The following is a 19218-nucleotide window of genomic DNA, read 5'->3' as shown; positions in this document are numbered from 1 at the left end:
CGCAACATATAATCATGAGAGCAACATATAATCATGAGAACACACAAAATACCTCAAAACTGTGCCAAAAACAAAGCATTAACTCCACCCAACTGGGTACCGAACTCGAGGTAACCAACAAAAAGTCTTCCTGATTCAGTTAACACACACACAGACCCCACAACCTCTCCCGGCAGAAAAAAACACTGGGCGGGACTCTGGACTGATCCTCAGTACTACAGGAACGAAAATTAGCAAAAGGTAAGAACCTAATTTTCTTTTCCCTGTACGTACCAGGATCAGTCCAGACTCCTGGGATGAACCAGAGCTTACCTTACTTAGGGTGGGAGCCGGAGAGGCCTGCTCCAAGCACCCCTTCTCCAAACCCCGATGACCCTGGCGCTTTCACATCCAAACGATAGTGCCGGGCAAAAATGTGGACCGATTTCCAGGTGGCCGCCCTACAGATCTCCTCTGTAGGTATATGGTGGCATTCCGCCCAGGAAGCAGCCTGGGCTCGAGTAGAGTGGGCTCTCAGCCCCACAGGCAACGACCTCCCCTGCAACAGGTTCGCCGACCGAATGGTTTCTTTCAACCACCGAGCAATTGTAGTCTTGGAGGCCGCCTTACCCCGCCTTGAACCACCATAGAGTACGAATAGGTGGTCGGATTCCCTGAAGGCATTAGTGACTTCCAAATAATGTAGCAGCACGCGCCGCACATCTAACTTAAGAAGATCCTTAGCCATAGGGTCCGAAGACGGCACCTGCCCAAAAGATGGCAACTCTACCGTCTGATTCACGTGAAACGATGAGACCACCTTGGGTAAAAAAGACGGTACCGTCCGCAACGAGATTCCCAAATCCGAAATCCGCAAAAAAGGCTCCCAACACGACAGAAGCTCAGAAATCCGCCGTGCCGAGACCATGGCCACCAAGAATACCACCTTCAGGGTTAAATCCTTAAGCGTGTCACTGCGAAGAGGCTCAAAAGGTGCCGTACACAACGCTTTAAGGACAACATTCAAATTCCAAGACGGACATGGCTGTCGAAACGGAGGGTGCAAATGCTTTGCCCCCCGAAGGAAACGCACCACATCCGGATGCGCCGCCACCGAAGCTCCATGCACTAGACCTCGGAAAGAACCTAACACCGCTACTTGCACCCTCAAGGAACTACAGGAAAGCCCCTTGGATAACCCGTCCTGGAGAAACAGCAGTATGTCCGGGATAGCCGCTCGGGTAGGCGCTACGCTGTGCTCCAAACACCAAGACTCAAAAATTCTCCACACTTGCACATAAGACATGGACGTAGACTTCTTTCGGGAACGCAAAAGTGTAGATACCACCGTTTCAGCGTACCCCTTAGATCTCAACCGCTGCCTCTCAAAAGCCATGCCGCTAGACAAAAGCGATGTACCAGGTCGAAACAAACGGGCCCCTGATGCAGGAGGTCCGGAAGAAACGGGAAACGAAGCAGCTCCTCGACCGCTAGATTCAGCAGATCCGCGAACCACGGCCTCCTTGGCCATTCCGGGGCGACCATGATCACGTCCGCCGGGTGCTTCTCTATTTGACGCAGCACCCTTCCTATGAGCGGCCACGGAGGAAACACGTAGAGCAACACATCCATCGGCCACGGCACCACCAGCGCGTCTACGCCTTCCGCTGACGTCTCCCGTCGGCGAGCAAAAAACCGGGGAGCTTTCGCATTCTTGAACGTAGCCATCAGATCTACCGCTGGTGTGCCCCACCGATCGCAGATGAGTCGGAATGCTTCTCCCGCGAGCTCCCACTCTCCGGGATCCAACCAATGGCGACTGAGAAAATCCGCCTGGACGTTTTCTACACCGGCTATGTGAGAGGCCGCAATACTGCTCAGGTGGGCCTCTGCCCATATCATCAACGACCGAGCTTCGGCTGCCACCGGCTGACTCTTGGTTCCCCCCTGCCGACTGATGTAAGCCACCGTGGTCGCATTGTCCGACAGAATCCTGACCGACCGACTGCGGATGAGCGGGAGGAACCTCAACAGAGCCAGCTGCACCGCTCGAGTTTCCAACCGATTGATGGACCACGACGCCTCCCGAGCCGACCATGTTCCTTGAACTGCCTGCCCGAGACAGACCGCTCCCCAACCGAGCAGGCTGGCGTCCGTGGTAACCACCGTCCACGATGGAGTTTCCAACGAAACCCCTCGACTCAAGTTGGCCTGGCAGAGCCACCACGGCAAGCTGTCTCTGGCGTCCTGGGTCAATGGCAAGCTGAGGAAATATTCCTCCGAGATGGGGCGCCAGCGGGAGAGCAATGCTGACTGCAAGGGACGCATTTGAGCGAACGCCCATGGAACTAACTCTAGCGTGGAGTTCATAGAGCCCAATACCTGTAAATAATCCCATACTACTGGTACTGGCTTGCGTAACAACCTTTGGATCTGAGCTTGCAACTTTATTATTCGATCCTGCGTGAGTGACACCGTGCCTTGACACGTGTCGAACAAAGCTCCCAAATATTCCAGGGATTGAGACGGCACCAGATGGCTCTTGGCTACATTGACCACCCAACCCAGCGAGCGTAATAGGTGTAGAACTCGCTGGACCGCCAGATGACAAAGTTCTCTCGACTTGGCCCGAATCAGCCAATCGTCCAAGTATGGATGCACCAACAGCCCCTCTTCACGGAGTCTCGCTGCCACCACCACCATAATCTTGGTGAATGTGCGCGGAGCCGTTGCCAGGCCAAAAGGCAACGCCTGAAACTGGTAATGTTGCCCCATAACCGCAAACCGGAGAAACCGTTGGTGCTCCTGCCGAATGCCAATGTGAAGGTACGCCTCCGTGAGATCCAGAGAGGCCAGGAACTCCCCCTTTCTCACCGACGCGATTACGGACCGTAAGGTTTCCATCCGAAAATGCGGTACCCTTAGACACTTGTTGACACTCTTCAGATCGAAAATGGGACGAAACGTTCCCTCTTTCTTGGGTACTACAAAATAAATGGTATAACGGCCCTTTCGGAGCTCGCCCGAGGGGACCGGCACTATGGCCCAGAGATCGCACAGCCGAGCCAGAGTCTCCCGCACCGCTCGACGTTTTTCTGAGAACCCGCAAGGAGACACCAGAAAGCACCGAGGCGGGCGGTGTGAAAAATCTAACGCGTAGCCGTGTCTTATCACCTCTAGTACCCACTGATCCAACGTGATTCTGGTCCATTCCTCGTAAAATTGGCTTAACCTGCCGCCAATCTTGGGAATGGGGGAATGGACCGGCCTCACATCATTGCGCTGGCTTACCGCCCTGCGCAGTCGGACTGGCTCCTGGACGGCCGAAACAGCGCCCACGAAAGGACTGCGAGTACGATTGCTGTCGGGTCGCACTGTGACGGAACGAAGAGTTCAATCCTCGAGCCGCCCGTGGTCTACGACTCCCACGAAAACGAGGATGAGAGGCTGGAGTCCCCCAGTAACGGTGTCTATCCTCCGGGAGACGGTGTACCTTATTCTCCCCCAAGGATTCAATTAGGTCCTCCAACTCCTTGCCAAACAGCAACTTCCCCTTAAAGGGAAGGGAGCCCAACCTAGCCTTGGAGGTGCCATCCGCCGCCCAATGGCGAAGCCATAACAGCCGCCGCGCCACCACCGCAGAGACCATGGTCCTTGCAGAAGTGCGGAGGAGATCATAAAAAGCGTCCGCACTATAAGCGATGACCGCTTCCAACCGACTTGCCTGCCTCACCTCGTCCGACGACAGGGACTCATTGGCCAAAAGCTGTTGCGCCCAGTGAAGACCTGCTCGCAACGAAAAATTACTACAAATCGCTGCCCGGATTCCCAACGCCGAAACTTCAAAAATACGCTTTAGCTGAACTTCCAACTTCCTATCCTGTATATCTTTAAGCGCCGTACCTCCCGTCACCGGGATGGTGGTCTTTTTTGTTACCGCCGCCACAGCTGAATCAATCCTTGGCAGGCGCAAAAGTTCCAGAACGTCCTCCGGTAGTGGATATAACTTATCCAAGGCTTTTGCAACTTTTAGGCCCAAATCCGGAGTATCCCACTCCTTAAAAAGTAAATCCGAGGCCGAAAAGTGTAGCGGGAACGCTGAAGACGGGCCCCGGAGCCCCAAGACGACCGGATCCGTCTGTCCAAGACGAGACTCAACTTGGGGAAGTGGAATTCCCAGCTCCCCCAGGATCTCCGGAATGAGGGGTTCTAACTCATCCTTATGGAATAACCTGACTACCTTCGGATCATCCCCCTCCGCTCCATGTGGTGCCCCGGAACCTTTAGCCCCCGGCTCTCCATCCCCCTCAACCCCCCTCGGGGGCTGGGATGGGAACTCCAGATCCTCCTCTGGCTCCTCCGACTCCGACGAGGAGTTCTGAGAAACCTCCGCCCCCCGGGAGCGAAGGGGTCTGGCTCGAGCCGGTCCCCCCTCCCCCCGGACCGGGCTTCGGTACTTTCTCCGCCGGAGCCCCAGTCTCAGGGGCAGGGGTCCCCTGAATCCTTTTTCTGGCAAGGCACCGGGCTTTAAAAGCCTTATGCATGAGCAATACGAACTGGGAGTTAAAGGAGGAGTCCAATGACCCCTCCTCATCACCCCCTTCCCCGGGGGAATCAGCACTAGGTGCCATGGGCCCTGCTGGCCTGTCCTCCCCCGCAGGCCCCCGCTGGGGGGACAAACGCGGCGGGTCCACCAACTCTCCGTTGCCTCGCCGGCCCGCGTTAATCTCGGCTGTCTGTGCCGAGAAAATGGCCGCCGTTCCTGCCGAAAACGCCGTCAAAATGGCCGCCGCCCCCGGAGAAGCCGCCGACGACTGCTCCGAGAAGGCTGAAACCGCGGAAGAAGACCCATCGCGCGACTGTCTACCCCTCCGGGTCCCTGAAGCTACCACCGATCCCCCCTCTCCGCCGCCCACGCAACCTGAACACAGGCTGTCTCGCGACAGCTGCGCTGCCGCGGACCCGCAGGCCCTGCAAGCAGCCTGCCTGGGCATTAATAACGCCGCGGAGTGGGGAGGGAGCCCGAAGACCAAAAGAAAATTTCCCAGAAGCCTCCCCGGATCGCCGAGCCCCAGTCACCGCGAGGAAGTAAGTCAATCACTAGCAAACAGCACACACACACACAAGAAAAAAACAGAATTATCCTTTTTTTTTTTTTTTTTTTGTAAACTTTACCTCGGAGCCGGCTGGGGGGAGTGAGCCAGGACCCCCGGTATCACCCCCAGGCCTGAAAATGCCGGTACGTGGGGCTCCCCCACTCCTCGGCAGCCTCCACCAGGGGGAACGGTCCCCTCAGGACCTTACCTTCCCCTGGGAGGCGGGAACTGGGACCAGCAGGCAAGCCTCTGCGGTCCTTCCCCTCTGAAATCACAACACCTACCTTCAGATCCAAAATTTCTCTCTTCTTTTTTTTTTTTTAAAACACCTAAACTTAGGCCCTAAACAGACTGTAGGTTTTGCACCCTCTCCACCTGCTAGGAGACAGAAGAATACTGCCAGACTGTAGGTGGCACCAGCCTAGATATAGGCAGAGTTTTTGTTTATAAACTTGTCTCCATCTGCTGGAGCGGGGGGCAAAACCCAGGAGTCTGGACTGATCCTGGTACGTACAGGGAAATACTTATTACAAAAATATCATTACATACATTTCATACCCAAAGGATCATCACAGAATTTATTGCAAACACATTAACTTAATAATGCATATCAGTCAAACCTGTTTGAATACAGCCAGTTCGGTTTAAGTTATCTTTTGTATAAGCGTCCAGCTCCACACACATCCAACATTGCTGGCAGAGTATCAAATACCCAGACAATCTGAACTCTGAATTTTGGGGTTAGCCAAGATAAGTTGTCTGGCTATATAAACTCCACCCCAGAATACTCTCAGAATACCTCCAATTTATCCGGATACATTTTATATTTTTAATGACAGCCAGATAAAATTTATCTGGTTAAAGGGGCCAGATAGTCAAATCTCAGGGTTTGTCCAGCTAACTCAAAAGATATCCGGACAAACACCTTTGAACATCAAACTCCCTGCATAAGCCACCTTTTTAAAGTGAGCTCCACAATGTATGTAAGCTCTTACTGGTTTTGGTTGTTTGTCTGTCTGTCCGCAGCCAAGGCCATTTGTGCTCTGCTGCAATGGATTTGCACCAAATTTTGTAAGGTATATCAGTAGGGAAGCGGGAAACCAAAGCAAGACCTTTCGTGATCAGACAATGCTTCTTAAATGATTATGAACCTATTTGTATTTTGCGCATACAGAGCAGTGCATATATGCTACTGCTCCCACTCAGCCAGGGACTCCACCCACACCTTGCACTGCACCATTTCAGTTTACCTAAAGATCAGTAAAAACAGTGAAAACACCAGACAACTATGAAACCTGCCTGCTCTGGGTTACGCTGGAGCCATATGCTTCTCTAGCTCCTTAAATCTATTGCACAGATAACAGCGGTATGTCTCACATGATGCTCTCTTGTTGAATATAAGCTGTTTAAGGTTTACACTGCCTCGTTCTCAACACTCTCACTACCGATCATTCAACTTTCAATCTGAGAAGTGGGTTTAGCAGTTCTAGTTTGTAAAGCCAGGTCATTAAATAGGTTTCTGGTGAAGAAGTTACGGAAGGATCTGAACTTATTAAACGGGACAAATACCTTTTTAAAGGTAGGGATTTCCATATAGAATAATTTTTCCATGTATTGTGGCTTACTCCCAATTCTTATTTATCGAGAGATGCTAATCTCTGCTTTCCTCAAAAAGCGCTCCTTACCTCATCTGACCCATCGATACAGTCGTGGTCTCCGTCACATCTCCATCTTCCAGCAATACATCGGCCATTAGCACAGGAGAATTCACTTTCCGAGCATGGCCTTGGAGCTGTGGAGAAGGAACAGATCAGGAAAAAAACTCTTTTAGATAATTAAAAAATTGCAGATATGTGTGGGGTTGTTTTTTTATCAACTTTAGTTCAACATGTTCATTCCACAGTCATAGGTAATGCAGACACACTCAGGAAGCAAGCAGAGCCTTAAAAACAGCCTCCCTGCTCCCATCCACCGTCCAACAGACGTGACTGGTTGAGGAGCAAGGCTTATTAGGGTTTGCACGGGATAGTAGAGAGAAAACAAATAAAGATCAGGAAAAGAATACATCTGTTTTAGAAAAGCAACAGGGAACACAATGTAGGAAAGAGAAAGATGTGCATAGGTATAAGATGGTTACAAACTGAGAAGGTTAATCTGTTTTTTTTTTTAATCTTTCTAATATAATTCTGTTACTTTACAATCTGCATCATAGACTAGTGCCCTGCTGTAATCTGGTTCCCCCCAACCCCCTCTCCCATTAAGTATAAAGAAACAGCACTAGAAGAATGGGAGGACACTACAAGGGCCTGCAAACATTTAACCATCTGGTCAATCTGTTATAAATCACCCAACAAACTGGGCATTTGCCTCACTGCTTCCAACTGGAGCCTGCAGAAGGCAAAAGAACTAGGAGGAGTCAGCCAAACTCCTCCCTCTGCCCAAATAAAAATATTTGACACAATTGGCATATTTTAGCCAGATAAAAAGGGAGCATTACTGGGGCGCTCCGGGGAGTTATCTGGCTAAGTTAGCTGAATATCACACATATCTGGCTAAGTTACCTGGAAAACTTTAGACCTGCTCAGAAGCCTAGTGTGGCCGGATAACTTGCCACTTACCTGGATATCTTCAAAAGATATCTGGGTACATAGCACTTTTGCCTGAAACTTGAAAAGGAACCAAAATAGCCATAAAACCCCAAGAATTAAAGGGGTCCTATGGCTCAACCCTGTATCTCCCCAACGTAATATCAAAGTTGTAATCCTTCATCACACATCTTTAAATTTAATGAAACCATCCCCCCCCCCCCGATAAACCCCCCATGTTCAGAAGAACCAGCGAGGCCTCATCTAATTTACCTCCCTGCCGCATCGCAACCCCACCCAGCCCTTCCCCCTTCTTCCTGAGCTCTAAAATCCCCACCAGGAGTGGCGTCAGCACTTACCTCTCCCAGCCTACACTATTGTAAACCCAGTAAATTAGATGGGGAAGGGCATGGCCTCACCAGTTCTTCTGAACAAGGGGTTTGTCAAGCTGGGGGGGGGGGACCTGATGGCTTCATTAAATTAAAAAATGTGTGGTGGGGGATTACAAAGCCTGATATGGCAACTTTGATATCACGTGGGGGAGACACAAAACTGGGCCACAGGACCCTTTAATTCTTGAGGATTTTGTAGATATTTTGTTCCCTTTTAGGTTTTGGGCAAAAGTGCTTCTTACACAGATATCTTTTGAAGATATCCGGATAAATAGCAAGTTATCCGGCCACATAAGGCTGGACAACTTAAAAAACACAAGGTTTACATAGTTAATTTTGATTTGTTACAATAGTCCCTGTCAACAGACTGTTGTAACAGATTAAAATTAACTACGTAAACTTTGGGTGGGTTTCTGCAATATACAATATTGTGTAGGAGTATTCTCATTTTGTGATAAGTGATTTGCATTGAAATATATAAGTGCAATACACATGCTTTTGCTGAGGGCGCTGCACTGGCTTCCTGTACAAGGCAGAATTCATTATAAAGTACCAACCCTAATCTTCAATATCATCAACAATACTGACCAATGCTTACTAGGAATGACACTTCAACACTACTCACCACAGAGAGCCCTAAGATCACAAAACAAAGGACTTCTAACACTGCCTTCTACCCAGAATACACAATGCAAATAAGGGACTGAATGTTTTCCACAGCAGGCCCCAAGCTGTGGAGCTCACTTCCAGAATCATTACGCTACATAACACATAGAAATAATTTCAAACGTGAACTGAAAACATGGCTCTTTAGAAAAGCTTACGATTTAACATAAAATACCAACATACTGATAACCTCAACGTCAGTGCAAGAGACAATTGCGGTGAAGCGAGCAATAAGCAATGAATGATGTAAAGTGTATAGGTAGTAGAATTAGAATCTGCATTTGCTGTAATGCAGACTTTTAAAATGTACGAATATGAGGTCTATAAATCTGCTGTCATGTTGACCAAGAATATGTACGAACATGAACAAGAACATAAAACTGCTGTGATATAGACCCAAACTATGAATGCTAGCACAGAATGTGATTGTCATCGAAGAATATGAATGCTGCTTTTGTAAACTGTTGAGGTCTTAATCTGGAATCACGGTATATAAAACACGTAAATAAATAAAATAAATACATGTTTTAAAGGGAGTTTTACTGTATATTGTTAATCCAGTTGTTCTTAAGTAACGACTTAGGCAGTTTTCTTACAAGTAAAGAACTTTTCTTATCGAGAGGAGTAAAAGAAAAAACTACAGAAGCCTTGTTTAAAAGCAAATAAAGTACAAAGAGTTCTGTAGGTACTGGGATCTAGTCTCTGCCTGCCGCCAGCAAAGTAGCAGAAAAAAGATGCCAGCCAGATGTTTCCCTGTAGAGCACAGCTTTATACACTTATCTTTCTCACACCAATATTCCCTCCTTGTCCTTACATGGTATTACTTCCTGTTCTTTCTTTGTTCTATATTCCTGCTTCCTGAGGCAGCTCATCACAGTGCTTGATATCTGCGCATTACTTAGCATATCTAGATAGAATCTCTTGATGTGATTAGGGTTAAAATCTTAGACCCATGCATAGGAAATGATAGGAAATAGTATCAAAGACTTTGAACACAGGCTGTTTACTTCCTGAGACCTTTGAAAGGAAAATTAGTTTCTTACCTGATAATTTTCGTTCCTGTAGTACCAAGGATCAGTCCAGGACACCTGGGTTGTGACTCCGCACCAGTAGATGGAGACAGACTAAAACTTGTGGGCGGAGCATATATGCCCCTGTGCCAGTCACAGCCCCTCAGTCATACGTAATGTCAAAGTAGACAAAAGCCAAAAGGCAACCATAGCTAACCATACAACTTGGTAGGGAAAAGAAAACCAACACCCCTACAGAAACCAGACTCCCCAACCGGGAGAGCGAATAAACAAGGATCAGCGTACTGAAAAAAACACAATAATGAGCGGACTCTTCGTTACTATAGCGCAACACTGCGGGCGGGATCCTGGACTGATCCTTGGTACTACAGGAACGAAAATTATCAGGTAAGAAACTAATTTTCCTTTCCCTGTACGTACCAGGATCAGTCCAGGACACCTGGGATGTACCAGAGCTAACTTACCGAGGGTGGGAAGCAGAGAGTCCCGCTCGGAGTACCCTCTCTCCAAAACCCCTAGCTTCAGTAGCCTGAACATCCAACCGGTAATGTTTAAAAAAGGTATGCAACGACTTCCAGGTAGCCGCCCTGCAAATCTCTTGAGGCGACACCTGAGAAGATTCCGCCCAAGACGCAGCAGGAGACCGTGTCGAATGAGCCCGAAGACCCACTGGCGGCGATTTTCCGCGCAGAATGTACGCAGAACCAATGGCTTCCTTCGAGCCAACGGGCAATTGTCGTGCGGGACGCCGCAGCACCTTTCTTTGGACCCGAAGTTAACACAAACAGATGATCCGTCACCCGAAACGGATTAGTAACCTCCAGATAGCGAAGCAGGGACCTCCGCACATCTAGTTTTCTCAAGTCTTTTGTTTTCGGGTCCGAAGACTCCGCAACCGAGAAAGCGGGAAGTTCAATTGACTGATTCAAATGGAACGACGACATGACCTTAGGAAGGAAGGAGGGAACCGTCCACAAGGAGACCCCCGAATCGGAGATGCGCAAGAAGGTCTCCCTACAGGACAACGCCTGTAATTCTGAGACACGACGGGCCGATGCCATCGCCACTAGGAATACGGTCTTCAAGGTGAGATCCTTGAGCGTAGAACGTTTCAGGGGCTCAAACGGCACTGAGCATAAGGCTGAGAGTACCCAGTTGAGGTTCCAAGATGGGCAAGGGGGCCGCAACGGAGGATGGAGGTGCTTAGCCCCCCTAAGAAAACGGGAGATATCCGGGTGGAGAGCCAGAGAGACCCCACGGACCTTACCACGCAAACAGCCAAGCGCCGCCACTTGAACCCGAAGGGAATTACACGCTAAACCTTTGGCGAGCCCCACCTGGAGAAAAGCCAGAATATCGGGAATAGAAGCGGAAGTGGGGTTTAGGCCCCGCTCCATGCACCATTCTTCAAAAACTACCCAGACCCGAACATAAGCTAGGGACGTAGACTGTGTTCTGGATCTCAGCAACGTAGCAACGACCGCATCCGAGTAGCCTTTTCTCTTCAACCGATACCTCTCAAAAGCCATGCCGCGAGACAAAAGTGAGCCGCATCCTCCAAACAGACGGGGCCCTGACGAAGGAGCCCCGGGAATCCCTGTAGACGAAGGGGTGCGGCCACCGACAGCTGGACCAGGTCCGCAAACCACGGACGGCGTGGCCATTCCGGCGCCACCATGATCACATTGGATGGATGCAATTCTATGCGCCGTAGGATCTTTCCGATCATGGGCCTCGGTGGGAACACATACAGAAGCACATCCACCGGCCAGGGAAGCACCAACGCGTCGACTCCTTCTGCTCCCCTTTCGCGACGTCGACTGTAAAATCGCGGAGCCTTCGCGTCGTGCCAGGTGGCCATCAGATCCATGTGGGGCGTTCCCCAAGTCCGGCGAATGAAGAGAAACGCCTCGTCCTCCAACTCCCACTCTCCGGGATCCAAGCGGTGACGACTGAGAAAATCCGCCTGGACGTTGTCGACTCCCACTATGTGGGAAGCTGCGAGATGGCTGAGATGCCGTTCTGCCCAGAGCATCAAGAGCCGCGCCTCCTCCGCCACTAGAGGACTTCTTGTCCCTCCCTGGCGATTGATGTAAGCCACGGTGGTAGCGTTGTCCGACAATACCCAGACCGCCTGTCCGCGCACGAGGGGTAGAAAAGCTTGCAGCGCCAGACGGACCGCTCTGGTCTCCAGCCGGTTGATAGACCACCGGGTCTGCGACTCTGACCACAGACCCTGAACCGACTTCCAGCTCAGGCTGGATCGCGCCTGCCCCTCGAGAGGTAGAGGTAGATAGAAATCCTCGGAAACCGGTTTCCAGCGGGAAAGCAATGAGGACTGCAGCGGCCATAGATGAGCGAACGCCCAAGGGACTAACGCCAGCGTGGATGCCATAGACCCCAGAACCGTCAGGTAATCGCAGACTCGTGGCCTGTGTAGCGACAAAAGACGTAGCACCTGAGACTGCAGTTTGCATATCCGTTCCTGCGAGAGAATCACACTGCCTCGCTTCGTGTCGAACAGGGCTCCAAGATATTCCAAGGACTGAGAGGGTTCGAGATGACTCTTGTTGAAGTTGACCACCCAGCCCAGGGACTGCAAGAGCTGTAACACCCTGGCCACCGCCTGCCGACACAGACTTTGAGACTTCGCCCGGATCAGCCACTCGTCGAGGTAAGGGTGAACCAGCAGGCCTTCCCGCCGCAACTGCGCCGCCACGACCACCATCACTTTCGTGAATGTCCGAGGCGCTGTCGCCAGGCCGAACGGAAGCACCCGGAACTGGAAGTGCCTGCCCAGAATGCCAAACCTCAGAAACCGCTGAAACGCTGGTTGAATTCCCACATGAAGGGATGCTTCTGTGAGATCTAGGGACGCCAGGAATTCGCCGGGACGCACTGACGCGATCACTGACCGAATGGTCTCCATTTTGAAGTGAGGGACTCGAAGGCATCTGTTGACTCCTTTCAGATCCAGAATTGGGCAGAAAGTGCCGTCTTTCTTGGGGACTATGAAGTAAATGGAGTACCGGCCCTTGCCGTACTGAGCGGCCGGAACCGGCGAGATGGCTCCCAGTCTTTCTAGTCTTTGGATGGTATCTAGCACCGCCGCCTTCTTCTTGGGATCCTTGCAGGGTGAGACCAGGAATTTGTCCGTTGGGATGCGAGCAAAATCTAACTCGTAGCCATGTTTTATCACGTCGAGGACCCATTGATCCGACGTCACGCTGGCCCATTCCTCGAGGAATAAGGATAGACGCGCCCCCACGTTTGGAACAGCGTGCCGAGGACGCGACGAGGGATGGGCCGGCCGAACTTCATTGCAAAGGCTTGGACCCCGCACCCAACGGGGCCCCTCCTTGCCGGCCAAAACGTTTGCCCCGAAAGGACTGCTGCCACTGGGTGTTCCGAGAGGAAGACGGCCTATACGAGGGTCCAGAGGATCTTTGCGGCCTAGACTTCCTGGGTGCCCTGAACCGGGCTCTGCCTGAAAAGGAAGATCTCGACCGGGTCCTATCCTCCGGCAGCTTAAACGCTCGGTTCTCCCCCAGGGAAACCATCAAATCGTCCAACTCCTTGCCGAACAGCAATGTCCCCTTAAAAGGCAAAGCCCCGAGGTGAGCCCTGGAAGAGCCATCCACTGCCCAATTGCGCAGCCAAAGGAGACGACGTGCCGACACCGCTGCCACCATGGACCTAGCTGAGGTGCGCAAAAGATCATGGAGTGCATCAGCGCCATAGGCAATGGCCGCCTCCAATCTGTCTGCTTGGGAAGCCTCCTCTGAAGAGAGACCCGCATTCGCCTGCAGGACTTGAGCCCAGCGCAGACTAGCACGCATAGCAAAATTTGTGCAACTGGCGGCACGCACCCCTAGGGCAAAAACCTCAAAATTCTTTTGAGTTGAACCTCCAACTTACGGTCTTGAATATCCCGGAGGGCTGTCGCTCCCGTGACCGGGATGGTAGACCTCTTCGTGACAGCTTAAACTGCCGAATCCACCCTTGGGAGTCGGAGGAGCTCTAGCGCGTCCTCCGGCAAAGGGTAAAGTTTGTCCATGGCCTTGCTGACCTTCAGACCTAACTCCGGAGTATCCCATTCCTTGAAGAGGATATCCGTGGATGAAAAAATGAAAAACGACCGCCGGCCCTGTGAGCCCAAGCAGAACAGGATCCATATTTGCCTCCTGGCGGACCACCACCGGAGGAGCCTCAATCCCCAGCTCCTGGAGAATGGCCGGAATGAGTGGCGACAGTTCCTCTCTGCGGAACAGACGCACCACCTTGGGGTCATCCCCGTCGACGGCCTGCGCTCCTTTACCTGAACTGGGCTGCGCCGAGCCATCTGCTGCTGCCGTCCCGGCCCCCGGCAGGGACTCCTCGGAGGCCTCTGTGTCCGCCCCGGAGGTATCTTCGGAATCCGAGTCCTGCGGCACCCCTCGGGGAAGCAGTTTGCCCCGGGCCGCGCTCTGGGTGGTCTTCGCCACCCTCCTTGCCATCTTCTTCTGCGGCGGGGACCGGTGGACCCTTGAACCCGAGGCGTCCCCCCGTCTGCGATTGCTGCGCTTATCACGGAGAACTTTGCGCAGCAAAAGCGCCAAATCTTCAGAAAACTCGCCCGAATCCGTTGCGTCGCTTTCCGAATGCCCCCGGGACTGGGGCCCCTCTGAAGGAACCTCCACCGCCGCACCCCGCTGCGGGGAAAGCGTAGGAGGTAAAACCGAGGCCCCCACTGTTTCCCGCGAAACTACCCGGCCGGTAGACAAAATGGCCGCCACTCCCGCGCTGACCGGGAACGGGTCAGGAGGCCTATCAGGGGGACCCCCCCCTTGCGACGGCGATCGCGCGACCCGGGAACGGGCCCCCCGAGGAGCCGCCGACGATCCCTCGTCTCCCGGGACGCAGGCCGAGCAAAGGCCGTCCCGGGAGAGACGCGCGCGCGCCGAGTCGCAGGCCCTGCACTGCGAGCCGCGCGGCATTGCAAAAACCGCGGGAAACCAAAGACGCGCCGAAAAGCACTGAGGGACGCTGAATAAAAACAAAAATTCAAAGCGGCGAAAATCGGCGACCTCCCCCCTGCCGAAGACGCCCCCCCTCGAGCGGAACGGAGCGCAACGCCAAGGAACGGAGAGCCGACTGAAAACAAAAGTAAAAACACTTTTTTTTTTTTTTTATAAAAATAAGAAAAAAAACGCTGTCCCAGGTGCTGAAAAGCCCTATGTCCTGCAGGGGTGAGTGAACCGGGCTCCCCGGTGTCACCCCTGACGCTGCTACTAGCCCAGCCGGGTCCTCAACCCTAGCAGCGGCCTCAACCTGGGGAGGGTAGTCCCCTCAGGACCTCACAACTCCCCAGGGAGGTAGGGCAACCGGGACTAAAGTAACCAAATTAAACAAAAAACCCCAATTTACAGTAAAACCAAGGTCTAATAGAAAAAACAAAACACCAAAAAGCGAACCTGACTAAGAACCAGAATCAGGCCCGACAGGGCTGTGACCGGACCTGCACCACCTACTGGAGACAGAGTAAGACTGAGGGGCTGTGACTGGCACAGGGGCATATATGCTCCGCCCACAAGTTTTAGTCTGTCTCCATCTACTGGTGCGGAGTCACAACCCAGGTGTCTTGGACTGATCCTGGTACGTACAGGGAACTGTATCTTTATCTTATTCTAATTCCCCTCTTGAAACCTGGCGTGCAATGCACTCAGAGGTTTCACCATAATTTTTGTCATTATACACATCCCAGGCGAGAAGCCCCTGCCTTACGTTTGGCCAGCTAGACAGGGACTCAGACACTGATCCACTATCCCCAAGCTGTTACTTGTGATTTCTGTAAGCAGAGAATGGTTGAGAGGAGAAAGGAAATAAGCAGTGTTAATGGCCATTAAACTTTCTATAAAAATGAGTTAATGAGTGCAGATTTTGAGTAAAATTAGTGGCATCAAGTGGGGTACTTGTGCCACAGGATTGTGTAGCAGTATGAAGTGAAGTTACTTGTGCTGCGGGGCTAAGATTGTATCGAGTGAAGTTATTTGTGCGGCATAGCATAGGGATGTCAAATGAAGACATGAGTAACAGTGAAGCTACGACCATATCAAATAAAGTTATTTGTGCGGCATAGGGACATCAAGTGAAGACGTAACAGTGAAGCTATGACCCTATCGAGTGAAGTTACTTGTGTGGCGTAAAGACATCGAGTGAAGACATGCGTAACATCTATTGGGGAACATAGTATCGAGTGAAGTTACTTGTGCTACGAGGGGCAACGTCATATCGAGTGGGCTACTTGTGCAGCGTGGGGACATTAAATGAAGATGACGTTAGAGAGAACTTCTTTCAACGATCATAAGTTTATCTGTTTTGATATTTACTTTGCTTTGATATTTACCTTTGTTTTATCTTGACTCTAGATCTCTCTTTCCTGCTTTCCTGTACTGCTTTTCTAAGACTACCTTCTCATAAGGGTAGCAAATGCTTTCTTGGTTCCATCACCAGGACGGTCTTCATGCTAGGCAATTCTTTCTGCCTTAACGCCAGGTTTTGGAGCCATAACTTGTAAAGATCTGAGGTACTTGTAATAAATATGAGCTCCGCTTTGAGTACAGTGATAGATGAAAATCCTTTTTTGCATAAGGAAATACGATTTCACAAGAAATGGGTGAAATGGGCGTCAGGAGATTCCACTTTATACTGGCCAGAGAGAGGCTCTCTTGATGTTTCGGCACTAAAAGGATTGTTTCAAGCCATAGGGAAAAAGAAAGGTAATTGTCCAAAGAAGTTAGAACACCGTTTGCAATTCTCTGATCTCTGGTCAAAGACTCGGCGTTTGCATTATCCATCACCTAACACTGTGTCTGAAAGCTCTCCCCCTTCTTATAAGCAGTTAAAAGGTTTATTTCCATTTCAAGAAGGTACTTGTGCTGTAGGTTACTCCCCCCTCCCTCCTCGCCAGACTGTGCAGGCAGATTCAAAGAAGGATCCGCCCATCATTCAGAAGGGTTCACAGGAAGAATTCCCTAAACTTTATCCAAATTTAAGTAATACACAATTAGATGAATCTGCAGTAGGGAGAATCCGTACTAAGGGCCAAATAGACGCAGACCTGATTTGCACTGCAACTAATTTAAATGAAAGTGCTTCAAAACACAATCTCATTCAGGAGAAAGTAGAAACTGAAGAAGCAGGTTTAATTAATCAAACCTCTGAGGAATGTGCCTCTGTGGGAAGAGTAAGATCAATTATAGATAGACAAAATTTGTAGTGTTCACTACAGGAAATAGATGACCATATCAGTGATCTTCAGAAAGTGATAACACCCACAGTACTGCAGCAGCAACAGGAAAGGATAGAGGGCAGAGTTACACGATCATAATTTCAAAAGAGGAGAAGCAGTGGTAAAAGTGCAGAATCCATTTCTCTTTATCCAGTACAGCGGACACCTAAGGAGGTAGAGGCTAAGCATGAGGGAACTTATTTGTTTGTAGATCCTTGGGTTGATCATTTAGCAGGGTGGACAGAAGGAATGACGCCACAAATGATCCCATATCTCCAGGAGGGTTCTTTTGAGCACACTCATATGAATACTTATCGACAATGTATTACTGGTGAAATGGGGGACCCTAGGTGGAATTCTAAGTACATGAGAGAGGGATTATGGATCTGGGAAAAATATGAGTGTCAGGGACTTACTCATACTGGTCAAACTCTTAAATATGTACCATGGACCTTTATGGACATGCATTCCATACTAGAAAAATTGCCACCTATTCACAAAGGAGGTAATCCCTGGATCCGGGAGTCTGAAAGGCTGAGCAGGGATGTCGCTTATCCATAGGGGATGTGAAAGCTATTTTAGGGAAACTCCCAGCTATAGATTTAGATACAATCTTTCAACAGCAGGGTTTCCATATATTACTTGTATTCATTCCCAGCATGATGGAAATGATTTCAACCCAATCCGCCTCCATCTTTGGGGAGCGCTGAGAGATCTTTTCCTTACTCAAAAAGATTTTGCGGCTTTAGCCTCAAGCAGATGGGACCCAGCTAAAGAGAAAATTAAAGAATTTTTAGCTATGTTCCAAGATACATAAGAACATAAGAACATAAGAAATTGCCATGCTGGGACAGACCAAGGGTCCATCAAGCCCAGCATCCTGTTTCCAACAGAGGCCATGGTTAAGAGAGACAGACACCAAATTTAATGAAGTTAAATCAGTTGCCATTATTTTACCAAATATTGAAGACTACCTTCCCTGCCACAGTACAGAAACGTTTGGAAGGTATAGTAGGTTTAGAAGTTGAGTCCTGCCCAAAAATGATGATGCATATTTTGCACTTCTGCCGTAAATATGTGCAGGAACAGCAGAAGCCTGAAAATGATCTTAGAAAATTAAAGTCCAAATTTTATGCAATGCAGATGAACAAAAAAACTGAGGTACAGACAACAATATAGAAAGACAAAAGTTGGCATGGGAGTTAGATTCCTAAGAAGATGATTTCTGGTATCCCCTACACCACTTAATCCCCCACACCACTTAATCTGAACATGAGAGGAAGGACTTCTTTTAGAGGACAAGGAATGTTTCGGGGCCGAGGTCTAGGACGTTTCGATAGCTCTAATTGAAGGCTAGGAGTCCAGTGCTGGATCTGTTGGAAATTTGGACATTATAAGGATGAGTGCAGGGCCGTAGGTAGAGGGGAAACAAGATTGTGGGACTGTGATCAGCAGTACTCACAGTTTCAGCAATAATGAGGCAGAAAGCAGCAATGACTATTACTGGTCCGAGTAGCAGCTTCAATCTGTGAACCGGTGCTTAACTTATTTGTAGCAGGAGAAACAATGCCATTTGTAGTGGATTCAGGAGCTGCATGCTCTATCGTCGTACATTTACCCAAACGAGCACTGCTATCTGGAATCAAGACTTCTGCTTCTGGCTTTTCAGGAATTCCCCAAGAAATACATTTACATCTCCACTCTCAATACAGCTAGGAGAACAAGAAATCTACTGAGATTTATTGTTCTCTCCTAATTGTCCAGTAAATTTAATGGGGAGAGATTTACTAACTAGCTTTGGGGTACAGATTGATTTTTCAGCATCAGCAAAAGATAATCTGTTATTATCAGTGGCAAAAGAATTTGCAGTCACTTTAGAGAGCAGTACAAAGGATCCTATCTTAGAACCTGATCATGAGGTTTGGGCCTCAGATAAGAATCCATTTGTGACATCTTAAACATGCAGAAGCACATACAATTATTCTGAAGAGGGGAGTAGATGGCCCTAAATTAGCCCAATTCCTCCTGGAGCAAGCAGCATTAGTGAGATGCCAGGCTGAAATAGAAATTCTAAAATAACATGGGATTATAAAAGCAAGTTTCTCTCCTTATAATACCCCATTATATCCTGTGCGAAAACCAAATGGGTATTGGAGGGTAATACATTTTATTTATTCATTTAATGAGCGATCCGCTTGA

General features: G+C 49.8%; 1 protein-coding gene across 1 annotated transcript in view; it reads right to left on the bottom strand.

Moving 5' to 3' along the window:
• LRP1 (LDL receptor related protein 1) overlaps positions 1 to 19218 on the bottom strand; it is a 657378-nt gene that overhangs the window by 107560 nt on the left and 530600 nt on the right. The window contains 1 exon segment of the mRNA XM_029594881.1: positions 6761 to 6867. Coding sequence (XP_029450741.1) covers positions 6761 to 6867 — 107 coding nt within the window.

The sequence above is a fragment of the Rhinatrema bivittatum genome, chromosome 3 (genome assembly GCF_901001135.1).
Source record: "Rhinatrema bivittatum chromosome 3, aRhiBiv1.1, whole genome shotgun sequence".
NCBI lineage: Eukaryota > Metazoa > Chordata > Amphibia > Gymnophiona > Rhinatrematidae > Rhinatrema > Rhinatrema bivittatum.
Note: the sequence above shows the minus strand (reverse complement) of the source record. Positions and strands in the feature narration are given on the sequence as shown.